Raw genomic sequence first — 19861 nt, forward strand, 5'->3', positions numbered from 1 at the left:
AGATAATGAATTCCCTGAGTCATTCGCGTCTGCGTCCACTAACACCGAAACGACGTCGTTTTACGTACGTGGTGCACATTGCTATGTGCACCGTGGTGCAGGGTATAACGATTGATCGTAGATTAGGTCGGACCATTGTGGACCCGATTCAATATACAAAATTTGACTCATAATGTATGGAATTCATATTCATAATACACATATACATAAACAAGATATAATGAGCATGAATTCTGTGCATTATAAACATGTATTTTGTACATTATGAACATGAATTCTGTGTATTATGTTAAGCGTTTAATTCATGTTCGTTATACTCTATTTATGTATATGCGTATTATAAACATGAGCTTTGTGCATTATGAACATGAATTTTGTACATTATGAAGTAAAATTCAGTATATTGGACCATGGTCCACGATATAAATTACCGCGAACTTATTGTTAAATTTATGTATATGTATATTATGAATATGAGCTTTGTGCATTTATGAACATGAATTCTATACATTATGAAGTTAATTTCTGTATATTAGAGTATTAGATCATAATTCACAGTGCACTGTGGACCATGGGCCACGATATAAATTACCGCGGACTTATTGTTCACAAAAAAAGTACATTTTTAATATACTAAAAGTACATTGTTTGTGTACTAAATGTACATTATATAAAATAATGTACCTTTAATACTCAAATAATGTACTTTTCTGAATATAAAATACATTTCTAATATACCAGAATTACATTATTTATTATGTTATAATTTTAAAAGTAATTTGTGTGTAAAGTCAAGAAATATGGATTTGATTATATTTTTTGGGGGATTTGGAATTATAATTGTTGCATAATATTTCTAATGAAGTAAAACTTAATTAACATGTTTGGTTACCAATGTAAACATAAGAATTAAATTATCTAAAAAATTAGTTAAGATGTTTGATTTGTGTAAGCTTCCTTATAATGTTTTTATATTCCATAATATATATTTGCTATATATAAATATCATATTATGAACAAGATATAAAAACTCTATCAGAATATAGTAAATGAAATTATAGAAGAGGAGACATGTTTGGATTTTTTTTTTTAAATACTTATGATTCAACGTAGTATATGTTTTATACACTCTCAAATATTTTCAACCCAATGCAAAGAATCTAAGCCCCACCACTGCGCTTCAAACCTATGACCATCTATTTTGAATGATAATCGAGAATCATCACACTACATGGTGAGAGAGACAAGTTTCTTGTATTTATAAGAAGCTTTTAACCTAGGGCTGAGAATGATAAATGCATAACTAAATAAATTTAGTAGATCAGATTTCCAATCACCCAAAAAAAATCATACGCCTAGGTGAAATTTACTTTCCTTGATATTATGTAATTGGATTTCCAGTTGACTTGAACTTTCCAAAGTCAAATAGTACACCATATATATATGAAAATAATTTTTTTTCACATTTTAAATTTCCATGATTGAACTTTCCTAACTATCAAGCACCGTCTAACTGTGAATAAAAAATCAACTTAAAAAAAATAAATTGAGTCATAGTAAATAGTAACTATCTTTTTGCATACGACATTTGGTATCCCTACTACTTTTTAATCATTTACCTCTAATCTTACAATTACATTAGCAATTTGTTTACCAACTAGAAAAGACTTTAATTTGCAATGAGAATTGAGGAATTAAAATTTTTACTCCCAAGCTAATTAAGAACATTCTCTCTGTCTTGTTTTTCCAAAAATGAAAATAATAAAAGTCATGCAACTTACGTACCCCATACTTCATTAGGGGGAAGAAAAAACCGAAGAAATATGGGTATATATGGTATTAAATGGTTTTATACTTTCGTGTGAATTGAATTTCCTTCAAGTACAATATATGTGTGTGTGTGTGTGTATATATATATATATATATATATATTGTTTCTATGTATTGATTTATTTGTTTAAAAAAGTTTGCATTGATAATTTAAAAAAAAAAAAATTAAAATGACCATCGTTTAAATGATAATTATAAACTTTTCCACAATGCATGTGAAAAATGACAAAATATGAATGCCATAACAAAGATTATTTAACTCAATAATTCATTACCAAAGAAAAATAAAAACAAAGAATTTGTCAAAAAAAAAAAAGAAAAAAGAAAGAAGAAAAAATTGCAATTTGTCACGCGGGTGCATTGAATTTGAGAAACCATTCCAAAGGGCATGTCAAGTTCATATACTGTGGTTGAGAACGACATGTAAAAATCACGAATTTCCTTTTTTCGAAAATTAAATATTGACCGGACCTGTGGGAGGAAAAAAAAAAGAAGAAGAAGAAAATTAGCTGCAAATGGAAATATTGGTATATTACTTTTAAAATAAGGGTAAAATACGTTATCCAACTATACACGATAATACAATTAGCTCACTGAACATTAAAAAAAAAAAAAAAAAAAAAGAAGCTACAATTGAATTCATAAACTAACTCATTTCATGTAATTCGTCCAATTTGCAGATTTCTAACACATCATTTAAAATATTTTTTAAAAATAACTTTAAGTTATAAAAATAAAATATAAAAGTAATAGGAATAAGAATCAAATAGGTCATCGGACTATACATAATAATATAATTTTAAAAAAAAAAACTATATTATTGTGTGCAGTCCGATCTGATGACTTATTTGATTCTTATTCCTATTACTTTTATCGATTTTTAATGTTTATCTCTTGTTGTGTGGTCCATTTCTAATAGTCACTGTGATGTATATGCACGTACGATGAGAGAATCGTTTCATTCGGCCATTCTGATCTGTACAGCGCCTTAGAGTGGTCACACACTGGTAGGAGTTTAAATAAAATATATAATGGAGATGGAGAAAAAGTATAAAATATGACAATACTTCTCTACTGATACAATTAGTTATCAATTAAGAAAGGTTTAATGTATTTTCAAAAAAAAAAAGAAAGGTTTAATGCCATTTGGAGGGTGATAAAAATAGATTGACTGATCCCGTGGCGGAGCTAGCATGATAATTCAGCCGCGTCAAAACACTAATTTAATATTATTTTTAATAATGACATAAAAATACAAATATAAATTACATTTATTGCGCACTATTTAAGTAATTAAATGCTACTTTTCATTTAAAATACTTCTCCATCTACCGCGCATAGATAACTAACAACAAGAAATTGCTTTTAATTAATTATTAAAAATGTTCAAACAATTGAAAAGTCTAACCTTTAATACTAGTTCTAAATTAAAATAACATTATTTTAGTTTATATGTATATCCTACTTTAATTTCTTTATACATTTATAATTAAGACAGCTGAATAAAGAAAATTTTAAGAAGAAAAATATAATTATATTTCTAGAAGTCAAATGCATTCCATTTGACATTTAGAAATAAATTAATTCTTCATAGATTTCATACAGTCATACTAACTTCATGGATAATGGAACCTTTGTGGCAGCCACGAATGGAAAACTCAACGGAGCCCTAGATCCTCACATGGTGGAAATAATGGCATGCAAGCTAAGGAAGTCCTTTCTTATCTAAGAGATCGTGCCGTGGTACCACCACGATGAAACGTAAATTAGAGTGCGCAAGTGCCATTGCAACATTATCATATAATAGGAAAGTTTGTTTATCCTACACTGGCTACATTGTCAACCTTTGTGTTAACATTATGGCTAGTTTTGATTATTTAGTTTGCAGTTTATTTAAGAAATCAGCGAATCTATTGGCCCACGCACTTGCTAGGGCAACAGGCTCTCAGCCTGGCTCTTGTACTTAGAAATCTATTTTCTCAACAGTATTAGTTCGTTTTCATAATAGCTTCTTTCAATTAAAAATAAAATAAAATGGAGTAGTACTTATTTGTGCATAATGCTCATATACCTTTGTTAGTATATTTATAATATAAACAAATAGAAATGAACTTTAATGCAAAAATTCAACAAGTATACTAATTCATTACTTGCCAAAACCTTGTGGTCGAGCCTCAATGAAAACGATATTGACTTTTTTTGTTTCAGTAGGTTAAGAAAGTAGTTATGAACATATACTGCATTATTGTAACAGAGTGAGTACTATTTAATTAAAAATACTAATTCATTAATTAATTATATTATTACATACCTAATTGTGAATAAATATTAATAATATGACGTGATTAACTAGTGAATTATTGCACGCCGAAAATGATGTTTTCCATTAGGTTCACATGTTTTACATTATTGTCGCCACGAAATTATTAAAAATTAACAGCAGCCCTACGTAATAGTTATATATAATTCTAAAATGCATGTACGACGACTTAGCTTATCTATGAGAAGACAAAGTAGTAGTTGTCGTTGCTCATCATCACCCAATCAAAACATGTCTTCTTAGCTAACGTTAATTAAATTGTTCACAGTCTTTAATTTTGATTATGTTCGAGTCATTATTTGTGTAGGCAGTAGGCCGGTGGTGTTGGATATTTCTCCGAAAATCCAAGCGAAATTATTAACGATCAAGGTAAATAAATACGAGTATGCGTGTAACGCTCACTTTTTTTTTTTTTTTGAATACTACTAACTCTATTACAATGTAATATCTGTTCATAACTGCTTTCTCAACCTATTGAAATACAAGAGTCAGTATTACCTCCACTGAGGCAGGGAAGGGTTTGATGCCACTGGACCACACTTTCTTTAAAACTTTATCTGTTACATAAATTTTTTTGAAAATTTATCTGTTACATAATTGAATTGTATTATTAAGCACTATCGGCCCATACCATTAAATTAAAAGATACTAATGGTTTAAAAAATATATAAATATTTTAAAATGTACAATATAATAATATAGTTGTAATTCCATATATTTGGTTTAAGTATCTATTTTCATAGCATATAAAATTTAAATTTAAATTTTGTATAATTAATATAGTCTCTAATTAATCTCAAAGACGATACATGTTGCATGGCATGAACCGCACATAGCAAATTAAATATCATCCTTGTATAGAAAATTAACCATAGCAGCAGATATGCATGCAACACCAATACATATAAAAGCTACCACCTGCATTATTATGATACAAAATGCCTCCCAATTCAAGGACATTCTTTTTTCCGCACAGGTAGTGTACGCTCATGCAAGGACATTCTTTTTTCCGCACAGGTAGTGTACGCCCATACAAATAATAAAAAATGTCTCCCAATTCTAGAATATTTTTTTCGCAGAGGTAGCGCAGGCCCGTGCAGATAATACAAAATGTCTCCCAATTCTATGCCATTATTTTTTCCGCTCAGGCAATGCACACCCGTGCAAAGTTGACATAACCACCTCCTAGCTGTTTTTCACCATTTTATTATGATATGATCGATGAACGTCGCACACACACATATATACACATATTTAGATAAATTTATAGAGAAAAATTTACATAATTAATTTAATTTATTTAATTTCTAAGTGTATTTCAAACTAAAATTTTCTGTGTTTTTTTTTTTTTGGCAAAAAAATTTTCTGTTTTAATATATATATATATAGAGATATTGACGAACCTGACTAACAAAAAAGTCATTAGAATAACGTGTAGTCTCGGTATAGTACCACAATGTTTTGGACTTTTTCGTGTATGTACCATTATTTCCATTATTTGCATTTCCATTATGCACACGTGAAAATGTTGACAAGTATTAAAAATTACCGAACTCATGTCCAATAATCCCTCAAAATCCCTATATAAACAGTACTACTCCATTCCTCTGCTGGCCATAACCCAACCACCCATTAGCAAACTATTATTGTACAAGTTAAAACACAGTAAAAATGATGAAGCCTCAGCTTCAGCATGCCACATCCAAAACCCTAATTATTCCATGGTACAAGCCCTTCGTCTACGGCGGCGAGTCCACGGTGGCCTTCCGGCCGGCGGTGATGAAGCCCAACTCCGGCGGCAAACGCCTGAGAAAAGGCACCGGAAAGTCGTCCATGCTGCGGTACAGACCATGCAACATCAAAGCTGTAGCCACAACTTCTAGTACTGAGAAATCCACGAGCGTTAAAGCCGTGGTGACGGTGCAAAGCACGGTGGGAGGGTTTCTCTCAAACTTAAACCTCACCAGAGCGCTTGATGATATTAATGACTTGCTAGGGAAAACTCTCCTTTTGGATATTGTGGCTGCTGAGCTGGACCACAGTAAGTGCATATACTCTCTTTTCAATATTAATTATTGGAAAATACTATATGTATTCCCATTTTCTACTCCCAACCAACTTTTATTCTGGTATAATGAACACAAAATTTTGATATAGACACTTAAATTGGAACCCATATGAAAAAAGTACTTTATCAACGCCCACCATATCAGGAGTAAGATTTAAGAGTCTATGTCGTACAACTCTTAATTATTCAAGAAAAAATTGTGTTTTTAATTTCTCGATTATGTAGCTCTAGTCGTTTAATTAGTTTCTTGTAGTTCAGTCCTCTCAGAATATTACCCTAACTTCACAAAATAGTTGCAGATTTCGTTCATCGAGTAACAAAATCGTGAACCTATATATATATATATATATATATATATATATATATATATATATATATATGCAACTCAGTTAGTTTTTGATTAGTAAATTGTGTAAGAACAAAAGATCAAGTCTTGGTAGCCGGAGTATAAGAGTTACACCTAATGTGGTGAACTCTTTGTGGACACTAAGCACTGATTTTCTCACCTAATGGGCTAATGGACCATGAGTCATTCTGATTTACCATTTCATAAAAAAAAATACCCATATGCGATATTTACCAAATATACTCTCTAATAAGATATAGAATATGGATCGCAATATTAGAGGTTCACTAATCCCTTAATAAGATATAGAATATGAGACAAATTGCAATAATAGAGGTTCACTATTCCCTTACATAATAGACGAAAATAGCATTTTTTTTTTAAAAAAAAAAAGTTACTGCTATATTTAGTAATTGTTGAAATATAGAAATTAAACCAACTAGAGCTATATAATTAGAAGATTAAAAACACATTTTTTCCATCAATTAAATTAACCTCATGGCATAATCCATAATAAATTAAACCTAGTGAAGAACAGAAATACTTGGCAGGAAATTAAATTAGGTTAGCATATATTTTCTTTTGTTCCATCTGTCAAAAATTAATAATAATAATAATAATAATAATAATAATAATAATAATAATAATAATATTATTATTATTATTATTATTATTATTATGGTGTAATATTTTAAAAAAAAAAAATTTTTTTAAGATTTCATTATGTCTGCATTATCTCTGTGGATCACCATTATTTGTGGTGGAAAATTCTCAGAGTACTAACAACTTTTCTCCTTGAAGTTCAAAGCATAAGGACATATAGAAGTTGACAAATCCTATCCCTAAAAAGATATAAGTGTAATGATAACTGATTTTTTTTAATGGTATATTATCATTTGATGTGGCATGGCCAGTGTCGTTGGAGTATAAAATAAATGTTCCAATTATGTCATGACACATACATCAAAAAATAAATATTAATTTTAATTTATAGGCGATACTAGATGCGCCTACATCTTACAAAATAGTCACTCCTTACGTAGTAAGTTCTCATAAGTTTGACAATTGAAAATTAAAAAAAAAAAAAAAAAAAAAACTAATAGAACTTGCCATATCATGAGTGCCTTTGTTGTGAGCAGTAAATAGTTTAACATTTTTCTATAATTACCTTATTTCATATAATTTGTGGTCAAAATCATATAAACAGATTTTTTTAAAATTTTATTCTTAACTTTGATTTTTTATTATGATATTAAACTTGAACAAAAAAAAAATTGTGATAGAAACTAAAATTGTATTATATAAAACGATGTTGTAATTCTAGAATAGATCATAATAGGACTTATACTAATTTTTATAATTTTTAATATTTATTAATTATAGTATTTGTAAATATATAATTTGATAATGAATTGCAAACAAAAAAATATGAATACTACAAATATTGAAGAAAATCACTTTGCAAATATTCATCATTTTAAGTATTTGTAATGCACGTAAGCTTAAAGTGAAGAAGCAGTAGGGCATGTAAAATTTTTTGTTATTAAATGAAAAGTATTCTAGACACTAACTATATTAGCTAACAAACATTAAATGGTTACTTCATAAAAATTTATATGAACAAAAGAATAATCAAATCAGTCAATTTATATATTAAAAAATATGCTAAAAGACTTGTATATTGCTTATAAAATGTTGTACATTATATTGCATATTTTGTGGACACAATTGTCCATATACGTAACAAAATTATCTCTCACTATTGCAGATGCATTAATTAATCCATTTCACATTGTATTGTTTTTTCATATAAGGCTAAATATAATTACTTAATTTCATGTAGTTAAATAAAAATAAACATGTGCATAGATACATACATACACGCATACACATAAGCAGAGACGGAGCCCGAGATTTCATACAGTGGGAGTAAAATATTAAAATAAATAAGATATTTTGAAAGAAAAAAATTAATCAAGTAGAGAGATTTGGCATCCTCTTGACCTCACATACAACACATAAATATACTCAGTGATGATAAGATATTGGTTCAAATGCAGACAGTGTTTCTTGTGCGACCGGTGCGAATTCACCATAAGGTGTGTATAAATGCACCACACAGTATTCAAAAATTCACTATAATGAAATGCACCAATGCACCACAAAATGCACAATACATCACCGTATCTAATGGTGCATTTCTGAACACTTTGTGGTACATTTATGCATACTTAATGACGAGTGATTGTACGGTTGCACAGGAAGCACTATCTGCACATAAACTTGACCCGTGATAATAATATACATTGATATTGGATTTGATAATACGGAGACAAAAAATTTCCATCACACAATAAATGCGCTTGTTTATTGTTTTCCGACATGTTGAGCATTATTTCCTTATCTTTAATTAGAGTGTCAGGAGCTCATGTACATACAATAATTGCGTGGGTCGATCAGCTTGTGATATTAATGATGAGTCACACATGTGTGAGACGGGTCGAATCAACATAATTTAAATCATAAAAATAACTAAAGACCAACTAATAACAGTATCTATGACCTAAATTATATTGACATGACCTGTCTCATAATTAAGACTCGTAAGACGGTCTCTCACACAAGTGTTTGTCTTAATGGATTTTTCTATTTTACCGTATTTATTTTTAGACCCTACAAAATTAAAATATTACAAATCAACCCACACTAAATGTTTTTCTTGTTGCAATGAATAATGAAGAGACCGGGGAAGAGAAGAAAACTATCCAGGGCTATGCACATCGGCAGGACGAAAAGGATGGCGAAGTGAACTACGAGTGCGATCTCGTAATTCCTGAAAACTTCGGGGAGGTCGGAGCAATTATGATAGAGAATGAGCACCACACAGAAATGTTTGTCAAGAAGATCGTCATTGACGGATTTCCTAACGGCACTGTTAACATCGCCTGTGATTCCTGGGTGCATTCCAAGTTCGACAATCCTGATAAAAGAATCTTTTTCACTAATAAGGTTAGACTATTTTTATCTCTAAAATACTCTTTTACTTTTAAAAAAGTAAATTTTACTTCCATATTATTAAATCCTTAATTCATTTATTATTTTTTCTATATCTTACCATACTTTTTCACTTTTAAATAAGGTTTCATTTTCACATTACATCAAAATTAAATAAAATATATAATAATAATAATAATAATAATAATAATAATAATAATAATAATAATAATAATAAGTATAAAAGACTGCCGTAGCTTACGAGTTTGCAAGTTTGCAACCCATGCCTACATTAAAAAAAATGTGAATATTTTGACAGAAGTCATGTCAACTTGCAAAGGATAAATTTGTAGAGATAATTTCAGCCTTAACATATATTGAATATAATATTCATAAAAAATCTTTAAATCTTGTTTCATACCTATATAAATTCCTTAATATGTAAATAAGTTCAACTTATGTTATATTTTTTCTTTGCATCAAGGTTGACCACTTTGAAACCTCAAAATTATAGATATCTCATCCATGTGTCCTTTTCACCAATTCAGTTAAACTACTTGCAATTATTCCACTTTGCTTTTGTTTTTGCTTCGTGACAAAATATCATTAATATGGCCGAATATTAGAGTAATAAATATAACAAATCAATATATAAAAATATTTTATTAAAAAAAAACTCATTAAAATCTTTTAAATGACATATATCTCGATATATGTTTTAATATATCATTCCAATAATTATGTAATAAACTTGTAATACTGACTTTATATATCTCTAGTACTAACTTTATAAACCTCTAGTAGCAATTTTATGAATTTACAATGGTAAATTTATGAACTCATAATAATAACGTATGAATTTATAGTAATATAGTAAAACTTTACGAAGATGTAGATTCATTAAAAAAATTTAGAGAAATCAATGTAATTGTCATTTTAAAAAAAATACAATTGGAATTTTTTATGATATATTTTGTATTCATTAATTTATTTGTTAAAAAAAAAAGAAATAGAAATTTAAGTTAAACAAATTTAGAAGGAGAAATTAAGGATCTCTTGAATATATGTTGCTACATGCTTCTTAGTTCATGATATAACAATTAATTTTTCTCTCTAATTCAATTATTGTGACAAGATATATATATGTATCGTGTTTTTCAAATAGTACAATTAATAATATTATTCCATATATTTATATAAATACAAAATATTTTTGTGCCTACTAGGGGGTAATGCCAATTGCCAAATTGCCAAGAAGCTATGCATCCACGTTTAGGTAGGGACCAAAACAAGTACATCGTACTATGATAGTTTTGTCCCATGTCCAGTTGTCATTTTTGTATCTTATACAAGAATTAGACTATTCAAACTATTTAAAACATGTACAAACTTTATAAGGAAGGTTCACAGAATTTTGGATTACCTCAGGTAATAGGATTACCTCCACAAAGGTCATGTGAAAATGTGGGAATGTAAGATTACCTTATGTGTTTGGTTTGGATTGTGGAATATAATATTACTTTGTTTGGTTAAGAGTTATATTTTAGGTTATATGGATCAATTTACTATAATGTCCTCAATAATATATATATATATATATATATATATATATATATATATATGTTTATTTATTTATATATGTTGTGTATTTATATTAATTTATATGTATGAATATATCAATGCTTAATATTTAAAAAATAAATATATAAATATATACACATGTATATTTGATTATATAAATTATATTTATTTTATATACATTGTTGTTAGTTGTTGTTGTTGTTGCTGTTGTTGTTGTTGTTGTTGTTGTTGTTGTTATTATTATTATTATTATTATTATTATTATTATATAAAGATTAGTTAGTAAGGGCAAAGTTGGAATAATTCAAGATAATCTAAGATTACCTAAAAAACGGGGGTAATCATATTACCTTGATACATTATCGCCACATCAGCTTTCAGGTAATATAACATTACCAGGTAATCTCATAACCTGAACCAAACAAGGCAATATAACATTACCAGACTCAAATTACCTAGGTAATCTAAGATACCCTGAACCAAACGCCCGCTAAAGGATAAGTCGATGTTGAAAATTATTAATTACATTTTCAATAATATATATTTTTTGACATTTCATTGCATGAAAAGTACATGACGAGTCGAGTCCGGTATAATGTGGTGGTCCATCTTCGAATTTCTATGCAATTTTAGGTGGTCCATAAGTCCATTCCATAAACTCAAATTTTTCTCGTACCATTTTCGAAAAATGAAAGTTTCAGTGGTCCCTTTTGTAAATTGGATATATATATCGATGGAGGGGGGACCCCAGGGTTTTAGACTGGGATAGAAATTGATTTTTTTTTTTTTTTTTTTTTTGTTTACTATGTTTTACGTTATGAAACATTAACGTCATTGAGAGTAATATGAACAGTCATATTTACCGTCTCAAACTCCGAGCGGATTGAAGAAGTTAAGGGAGAAAGAGCTCCTGACCGTCAGGGGTGACGGCACCGGTGAACGTAAGAAATTCGAAAGGATATATGATTACGACGTTTATAACGATATTGGTGACCCTGACGGTAGCGATGACGGTATCCGTCCGGTTCTTGGCGGCAAAGAGCATCCTTATCCCCGACGTTGCAGAACCGGTCGCCCTCGCAGCGAAAAAGGTACGTACATGCACATTTACAGTTTCATATTATACATAAAGATTATTTAAAAATAGAAAAACTGGTTAAATAGGCGACCAACTTTACACGAAAGAGCAAACGTGCAATTAGTCTCTAAATCTTCGAAAAATTCAATTAAGCACTTCAACTTACTAAAATGAGTCAAATAAGCTCAATTTATTAGTAACCAACATTTTATTGGTATACAGATCGTCGTTGACAGCTACTAACTATCATTACCATTAATCGTCGTTGTTGATAACAATCAGAGAAAAAATTATCTATTGACGACCGACGAATGGTTGCCGGCTACCCTTTTGAAGAAGGCGACAACTAGTTGCCCTCTTCGGCAGACTTGTCGCCTTCTCCACAAAGAAGGCAACCAGTTGGTTGCCTTCTCCAAACGAAGGCGACCCACCTTATGCTCAGATGAAGTCGGCGACCGTAGTTGAATACTTGAATTATCATTGAAGCTGCCAAAGTACTACTCCGTATTAGAATACATGTTATTGACCTATTGCAGATCAATAGGTCATTAGTCAACTTTGAGACTTCAATTAACTAAAATAACATGTTTATTATGAATTTAATTACACTTTTTAAAAGTTTAGGAGAATAATTACATTTTCGTGTGAAGTTGAAGGATCTATTTGGTATTTTCTCCTTAAAATATTAGAAAATGTACTCCTTTATCTATTGATTATAACACATTCTTAAAATAAAGATATAATTTTTAGAAACAATATTATTAATTTTAAACATAATAAATTAATTGCAATAAATTTTATATATTATAATAGTGTTCATGAATATTATGATCACAGATCACGTACCGAACTAACGGTTTAATCAATTCAGCTGGGTTGCCTGTTTGAAACTCGAACTTGAATTCATTAACAGCAGTGATCGAGTCCTTTTGTGCTTTACCTGGATGCAGATCCATTATCTGAATCAAGAAGTTCATCCATTTACGTTCCAAGAGACGAAGCATTTTCAGAAGTGAAGAATGCAACATTCTCCGGAAACACACTTTATTCGGTGCTTCATGCCGTGGTGCCAGGGCTTAAGTCGATCCTGGTTGATGCCGATCGGGGATTTCCACACTTTCCGGCCATCGACGATCTGTTCAACGTCGGAGTCGACATTCCCACCGAGCAAAAAGGAATTCTAAGTTTCGCCTTACCTAGGTTAATCAAATCCATTACTGACGTCGGAAAAGATGCCATCCTATTCGAAACCCCTGAAATGATCGACAGTAAGCACTGCACAGCACTCGCGATTTCACGATCCTTTGAAACTTTTGTTGTGTTTCATCAAACTTGTATGCATTTATGAATATATATGATGATCGTGGTGATATTGTAGGGGACAAATTTTCCTGGCTTAAGGATGAGGAATTCGCTCGTCAAACCCTAGCTGGACTTAATCCCTACAGCATAAGATTAATAAAGGTATGCTTATTAGTTTCCCTTAGATTCTTCAATTCACCATTGAGTTGTTTGAATCAACATGAATATATAGTGCTTGATATGACCATTAATTCGATCTTTGTTGTGAAAACTCAGGAATGGCCATTGAAGAGCAAGCTGGATCCTGCAATCTACGGCCCTCCGGAATCAGTAATCACAAAAGAGCTGATTGAGACAAAAATTGGAGGTATCATGACTGTTGAAGAGGTAAATATATACACAATTGACACAGTACAGATGCCATTTTAATTTCCACCATATTATTAGCATCCAACATAGTGTGGTTTTGTTTACCTTCACAAATATTATTTAATTTGCAGGCTGTAAAGCAGAAGAAGCTTTACATTTTAGATTACCATGATTTGCTACTGCCACTGGTTAATACGGTGAACGAACTTGAGGGGACAGTGCTGTATGCATCCAGGACAGTGTTTTTCTTGACACCCAGTGGTTGTTTGATGCCCGTAGCCATTGAGCTAACTCGACCGCCTGTAGATGGAAAGCCGCAATGGAAGCAAGAGTTTTGCCATACCTGGGATTCCACTGGTTCCTGGCTATGGAAGCTTGCTAAAGCCCATGTTCTTGCTCATGACTCCGGCTATCACCAACTAGTCAGTCATTGGTAAGTGCAGGCATGCTAAAGTTGTGCTTCTGATCTTTTTTACCAAGTACTTTACAATTTTAGGGAATTAATTAATATTTTTGTGATGTTTGTAGGTTGAGAACTCACTGTGCTACAGAGCCATATATAATTGCAAGTAATCGGCAGCTTAGTGCGGTGCACCCCATTTTCAGACTATTACAACCTCATTTCCGGTACACCATGGAGATTAATGCCTTGGCACGTCTAGCTCTTATCAATGCAAATGGGATTATTGAGACTTCTTTCTCCCCTGGCAAGTATTCAATGCTGTTGTGCTCTATTGCCTATGATCTTGAGTGGCAGTTTGACCTTCAAGCATTGCCAGCAGATCTCATTAGCAGGTAATTAGTAATTCAATCTCATTTAATTTTTCAGTTACTAAAAGATGTTAGGATTTACTTATTTTGCTTGCAACAATATACTGTAGGGGATTGGCAGAGAAGGATCCCACAGCTCCCCATGGCCTGAAACTAACCATTGAAGACTACCCTTTTGCGAATGATGGATTAGACCTTTGGGACATCATTAAAGAATGGGTGACGGATTATGTGAGCCACTACTATCCAGAAGCCAGTCTCATAGGATCTGATACAGAACTCCAAGCTTGGTGGACAGAAATCAGAACAGTTGGCCACGGGGACAAGAAGGATTCGCCAGGCTGGCCAGATCTGAAAACCCCAGATGACCTGATTCGAATCCTGACAACCATAGTGTGGGTGTGTTCAGGGCACCATGCAGCTGTGAACTTTGGTCAGTACCTCTATGCAGGGTTCTTCCCAAACAGGCCAACGATCGCCAGAACCAAAATGCTCACAGATGATGTGACAGAAGAGGAATGGGAACATTTCTTGGAGAAGCCTGAGGATGCACTCTTGAGATGCTTCCCTTCACAGATTCAGGCGACAACAGTCATGGCGATTTTGGATGTCTTATCAAACCACTCTCCAGACGAGGAGTATATAGGGGCGGCACCAGAACCCTACTGGGTTGAAGAGCCTATTATCAATGCTGCATTTGAGCGGTTTAGTGGGAGATTGAAGGAACTTGAAGGAATTATCGATGCCCGCAATGCTGACAGGAATCTGAGGAATAGAAGTGGAGCTGGAATCTTACCTTATGAGCTTATTAAGCCATATTCAGGACCTGGTGTAACTGGTAAAGGTGTACCAAATAGCATCTCCATTTGAGCAAGAAATGTAGGATAGTAGAACTGAAGAATAAAGAATCTAAGAAGGCTCAGTTCCTTTGTTGTCTGCCAATGTAATTTGAGTGTCTGCTTCTCTGAAACTGCTAATAAAAAGCCTTTCAAGATTTACCCAGAAATTGCTTCATTCAATCATTTCAGTACACAGATAAAAGAACATAAGATTCAAGAATGGAAAAATACTGCATAATTGACACTACATGGCAATGCTGACAACAGATGTGTTTTGTCTCGGTTACTAAAAATTTAAACTAACAATGAGAGTGCACGTTTATATTTTATATATTATATGCTCAATGGTATTACGCTGAATCTAGCATGGAGCTTCCGGTGCTATACGGGGTGGGGCATGGAGGCCCCGGGACTTCTACAACTTCTTCAAGCATCAACACAACCTTCTTGATGGTTGGCCTCAAATGAGGATCTTCCTGGATGCACCAAAGTGCCACCATTATAAACCTCTCCAATCTCTTCTTGTCAAATGCAGCATCCGAGTCATTTCCAACAAGCTTTTCTGTTGTGCCTTCCCGGTAGCAATCATAAGCCCAGAACGACAAGAATGCTTGCTCTCCACCTAGTTCCAAGGCCGCGTTCTTCCTGCAACAGACAATCTCCAACAGCAAAACGCCAAAGCTGTACACATCTGCCTTCACAGTTATTGCCATGTTCCTAAACCATTCTGGCGCGACGTACCCTTTTGTTCCTCGTATTGCTGTCTGAGTCTCGCTCTGATCCATCCTCAGAAGCTTCGCCAACCCAAAATCAGAAATCCTTGGAACATAAGAATCGTCGAGAAGAATGTTCTGAGGCTTGATGTCGCAATGGATGATCTGTGTGCTGCATTCGTCGTGCAAGTACAAGAGCCCTCTCGCGATCCCAAGTGCAATCTGAGTCCTTTGGTTCCATGTCAGCTTCAAATCCCCAAAAATGAAGTTAGCCAATGTGCCATTTTTCAAGAATTCATACACCAGTAAACGGTTAGACCCTTCCTCACAAAATCCAATTAATCTAACCAGATTCTTGTGGTGAGTTTGCCCAATCACATTCACTTCAGTCTTGAATTCCTTATCCCCATCTTGAATAACCCTATCCAATCTCTTCACAGCTACAAAAATGGGAGATCTCCCACTGTTAATCACCCCCTTGTAAACAATACCAAAGGCCCCTCTTCCCAATTCTTCTTTGAACAAATCCGTGGCATTCACAAGCTCCTTGTAAGAAAAATATCTCAGATTTTGATCCATTGAGCTGCCACCTCTGTTAAACTGTGTAAATCTGTTACGATAAACGAGAAAGAATCCCAGACACATCACAGAAAGAAGTATGAAATTAATTAAAACTGAGCTACCCAAGAACACAGAGATTATAACAATGATGGTGTTCTTGCTCTTATTAGGCTCTGAAGATTTAGAACTTTCTGCAGGGGAGTCGCCTCTCCGTTGCTTGATGAAAACTCTCCTATTCACACTGCTACCTACTCTCCCATTCGAAAGCGGGAGTTTCTTCTTCCAACAAGTATTCCCATTAAAAACAACCACAGCACACATACAATCATGCAAGCAAGAATCCTTGCATTCATCTTCATTAAAAGGCTTCAACACTTCATAATCGGTCATGGGCCAATCAATGTTTGTGACAGTTCTGAAATCATACAGACTTTCTGCATCATTTGGATCATCAATGCAGTTCTGTACAAAAGTAGGGGTGCAGCCTCTATAATCATCCTCTGGATTGACCTGATAAAAGGGTGAAGGGCAAGAACAATAAGGCCTGTTACCATTAACAAGGCTGCAAATTTTGTTGTACCCACAAACCCCACTCCCTTTGGTTACAAGATTTGCCAGACAGATGTTATCTGGGATAGACCAAACAACAGACCATCCCTTGTCATCATTAAAGGCTTTCGAGCGACGATAGTGGGTGAAAATCCCATCAAAATCCAATCTTGCATAATGGTAGAAGCTCCTTGATGGCCCCTTTTCACCCTCTGAGAAAATTGTTGCTATTTTGTTATTTGCCAGGGTGAAAATCCAGGCAGATTCATTGAATATCAGCTGATAATCCGATGAACCAGAACCATCAATGGTGCCATTCAAATAATATGCCTCATTTTTATACTCCCCTGGCAAGTTAACTGTGGCAAGCTCAAGATTTCCATTACCAAGCAGGCTGAGCAGAAACCTTCCCCTTGAATAGTTAGTCTCTGAAAGGCGAGATGAAAGACTAAAGCCTTCTTTAAACGCTTGGCCTGGCAAAATAGTGTCTTTAACATTCTTGAAGCTTTCCCATAAACTTTCAGAATCTCCATTAAAGAGCACGAAGTTTCCTGTGTTTAGCATTGAACCATGGGTGACTGTACGAACTATGGGATCAGAAATCTGGGTTTCCTCCCCATTAGGACTAACGAGAAGTAGGCCGCGGTTAGAAGTGAGATTAAGGTTTGATCCTTTTTGAGCTGGGTTATCTCCATTTGCATACCATGCTAAGGTTTTCTCAGATATGTTGTTATACCATACTGCAACTAGGAATTGATCTGTGTGGTCGATTTGCCAAAACCCGAAGGCGAATTCCCCGGAAGGAGAAATCCATGGGGGTTGGTTTTCATCGCCTGCAATGAGGGTAGATCCGATGGACACATTGGTTTGGGATGATGAGAAAGTTGGGAGCAGAAACAAGGTGATGATGATGGGAAGGAAAGGAGATACTGAAGTCATCTCTAACATTGAGCTTGATCTTTTGATAAATTTAAGGTAATAGAATAACAGATTTCTATTTGTACTTATACAAGTAGTCATAGGAACAGAAATGTCAACTGGGCAATCCAGCCAAGTTGATCAGATTGTTAATTTAGTAACCACAAAGTTACAAGTTTAATTTCCAGCAACAATGATCTATTGGCTTTCATAGTTACGCTGGAACCTGTCAGCTATGGACAATCTAGGTGGGTTTAACTTCTTATGATCTTTTACCGATTAGAGTCACAAGACGGTTTTACCCCGTGCACACTTTATTAGTTCCTTTAGTTTGAAACGGTCAACAATGGGCAATCCAATGGATACTCTATTGGCCTTCTTTATTTGCGCCAATCAACAATTTATTTTCCTGTGGTATTTTGTCGATTAAATTACAAGGTGAGTTTTACTCAGTACATATCATATAGTGATGATGAGTATGGATCAAATAAGTGAGATGGTGATTGCTTAGAATTTTAGGCAGCCAAAGGTTGAATGAGAAACTGGGAAGTTTCTTTTCAGTGGAAAATGGGGAAGCCATCGATCCACATGTATCTTCTTGATTCAATTAGAGAAGCCAAATTTAAGACTCAACTTAGACAGCATAGTCCATATATAAGTACTATCAGATATCTTTTGTTGGGCAAATGAGAGTCTTCCAATTGTCGTCCTACCTTCACAATTCAACTATCATCCCTATAAAAAATATAAAGAATTTTTTACGGGATCGGAGGGGTGGCCTCAAAATATCAGTTGTCTGAGTTTGAACTTTCATAACATTTGTACTTACAACACATCTCAGAAAAAAGATTGTTTGTTTTTTTTTTTCTCAAAATAATAAATATACAATACAACTGGATTACAATATCAGGTAATTAATAAACACTAAAATGAGCAATTCTCCCTTCTAGTCTTCCTCATCCAAATCCCATGATTTTGTCAAACACAAATGAGTAGGATCAAACATGATATTCATTAGTTTTAGGAAAATTCATGATTATCATCATTTCTCTCAATCTGCAAAAATGTTATTAAATGCAATTTCACCTTGATCTTTGGAGTTTACAATATATCGCACAATCAAATTACTTTTTCACGAATCATATGAGTAATAATAATTTCATATTTATAAATCTGACTTAACCAATAGATCATTTATTATGAATTTATGTTATGCAAAAAGCTTATACAAGAAAAGGTTAGTGCATATAAAATTTTACTTAATTTCGTAAATAATTGGAGAAATAAATAAATATATTTCTCAAATTAATAATTAAAATTAAATAAATATACTTCCCTATCTTCCTGAAATATTCATGTACGTCGAGGTGCACAAATCAGAAAAGCATAGTGATTGTTCTGATTTTTTGCAATTTTGATCTATAATTTCGTCTGTCGCAACATATGGCTATTAGTGGTGCAATGACGACGCCGGGCGTTGCTCACTTGCTCCATCACTTCATCGGCTCGGCGTCCCCCATTGCACCACCAACAACCATGTTGCACATAACTAACTAAATAAAAGGAAAGTATATATAAGTATCATAAAAAAAAATTTAAAAATCAGTTTTTTTTTTTTTTTT

At 32.9% G+C, this 19861-nt stretch overlaps 2 protein-coding genes across 2 annotated transcripts; one reads left to right on the forward strand and one right to left on the reverse strand.

The window, feature by feature from the left end:
• The first annotated feature begins 5790 nt into the window (after positions 1-5790).
• On the forward strand, positions 5791-15665 carry LOC116016699 (linoleate 13S-lipoxygenase 2-1, chloroplastic). The gene is made up of 9 exons (XM_031257071.1): positions 5791-6191; positions 9305-9573; positions 11993-12230; positions 13168-13485; positions 13596-13681; positions 13796-13906; positions 14020-14321; positions 14417-14683; positions 14770-15665. The coding sequence occupies exons 1-9, from the start codon at positions 5822-5824 to the stop codon at positions 15527-15529; spliced, it is 2721 nt and encodes a 906-aa protein (XP_031112931.1). The 5' UTR covers positions 5791-5821; the 3' UTR covers positions 15530-15665.
• Positions 15666-15848: 183 nt separating this feature from the next.
• LOC116016240 (G-type lectin S-receptor-like serine/threonine-protein kinase LECRK2) lies at positions 15849-18260 on the reverse strand. Its single transcript, XM_031256397.1, has one exon. The coding sequence runs from the start codon at positions 18258-18260 to the stop codon at positions 15849-15851; it is 2412 nt and encodes an 803-aa protein (XP_031112257.1).
• Between the last annotated feature and the right edge of the window lie 1601 nt (positions 18261-19861).

This window comes from Ipomoea triloba, chromosome 4 (assembly GCF_003576645.1).
Source record: "Ipomoea triloba cultivar NCNSP0323 chromosome 4, ASM357664v1".
Classification (NCBI taxonomy): Eukaryota; Viridiplantae; Streptophyta; class Magnoliopsida; order Solanales; family Convolvulaceae; genus Ipomoea; species Ipomoea triloba.

Bases quoted from the DNA above. Each gene is read 5' to 3' on its own strand.
- LOC116016240 (XM_031256397.1), bottom strand. From the start codon at position 18,260: ATGACTTCAGTATCTCCTTTCCTTCCCATCATCATCACCTTGTTTCTG.
- LOC116016699 (XM_031257071.1), top strand. From the start codon at position 5,822: ATGATGAAGCCTCAGCTTCAGCATGCCACATCCAAAACCCTAATTATT. The intron at 13,682-13,795 runs GTATGCTTATTA...GTGAAAACTCAG, and splicing joins ACAGCATAAGATTAATAAAG to GAATGGCCATTGAAGAGCAA. The intron at 14,684-14,769 runs GTAATTAGTAAT...AATATACTGTAG, and splicing joins CCAGCAGATCTCATTAGCAG to GGGATTGGCAGAGAAGGATC.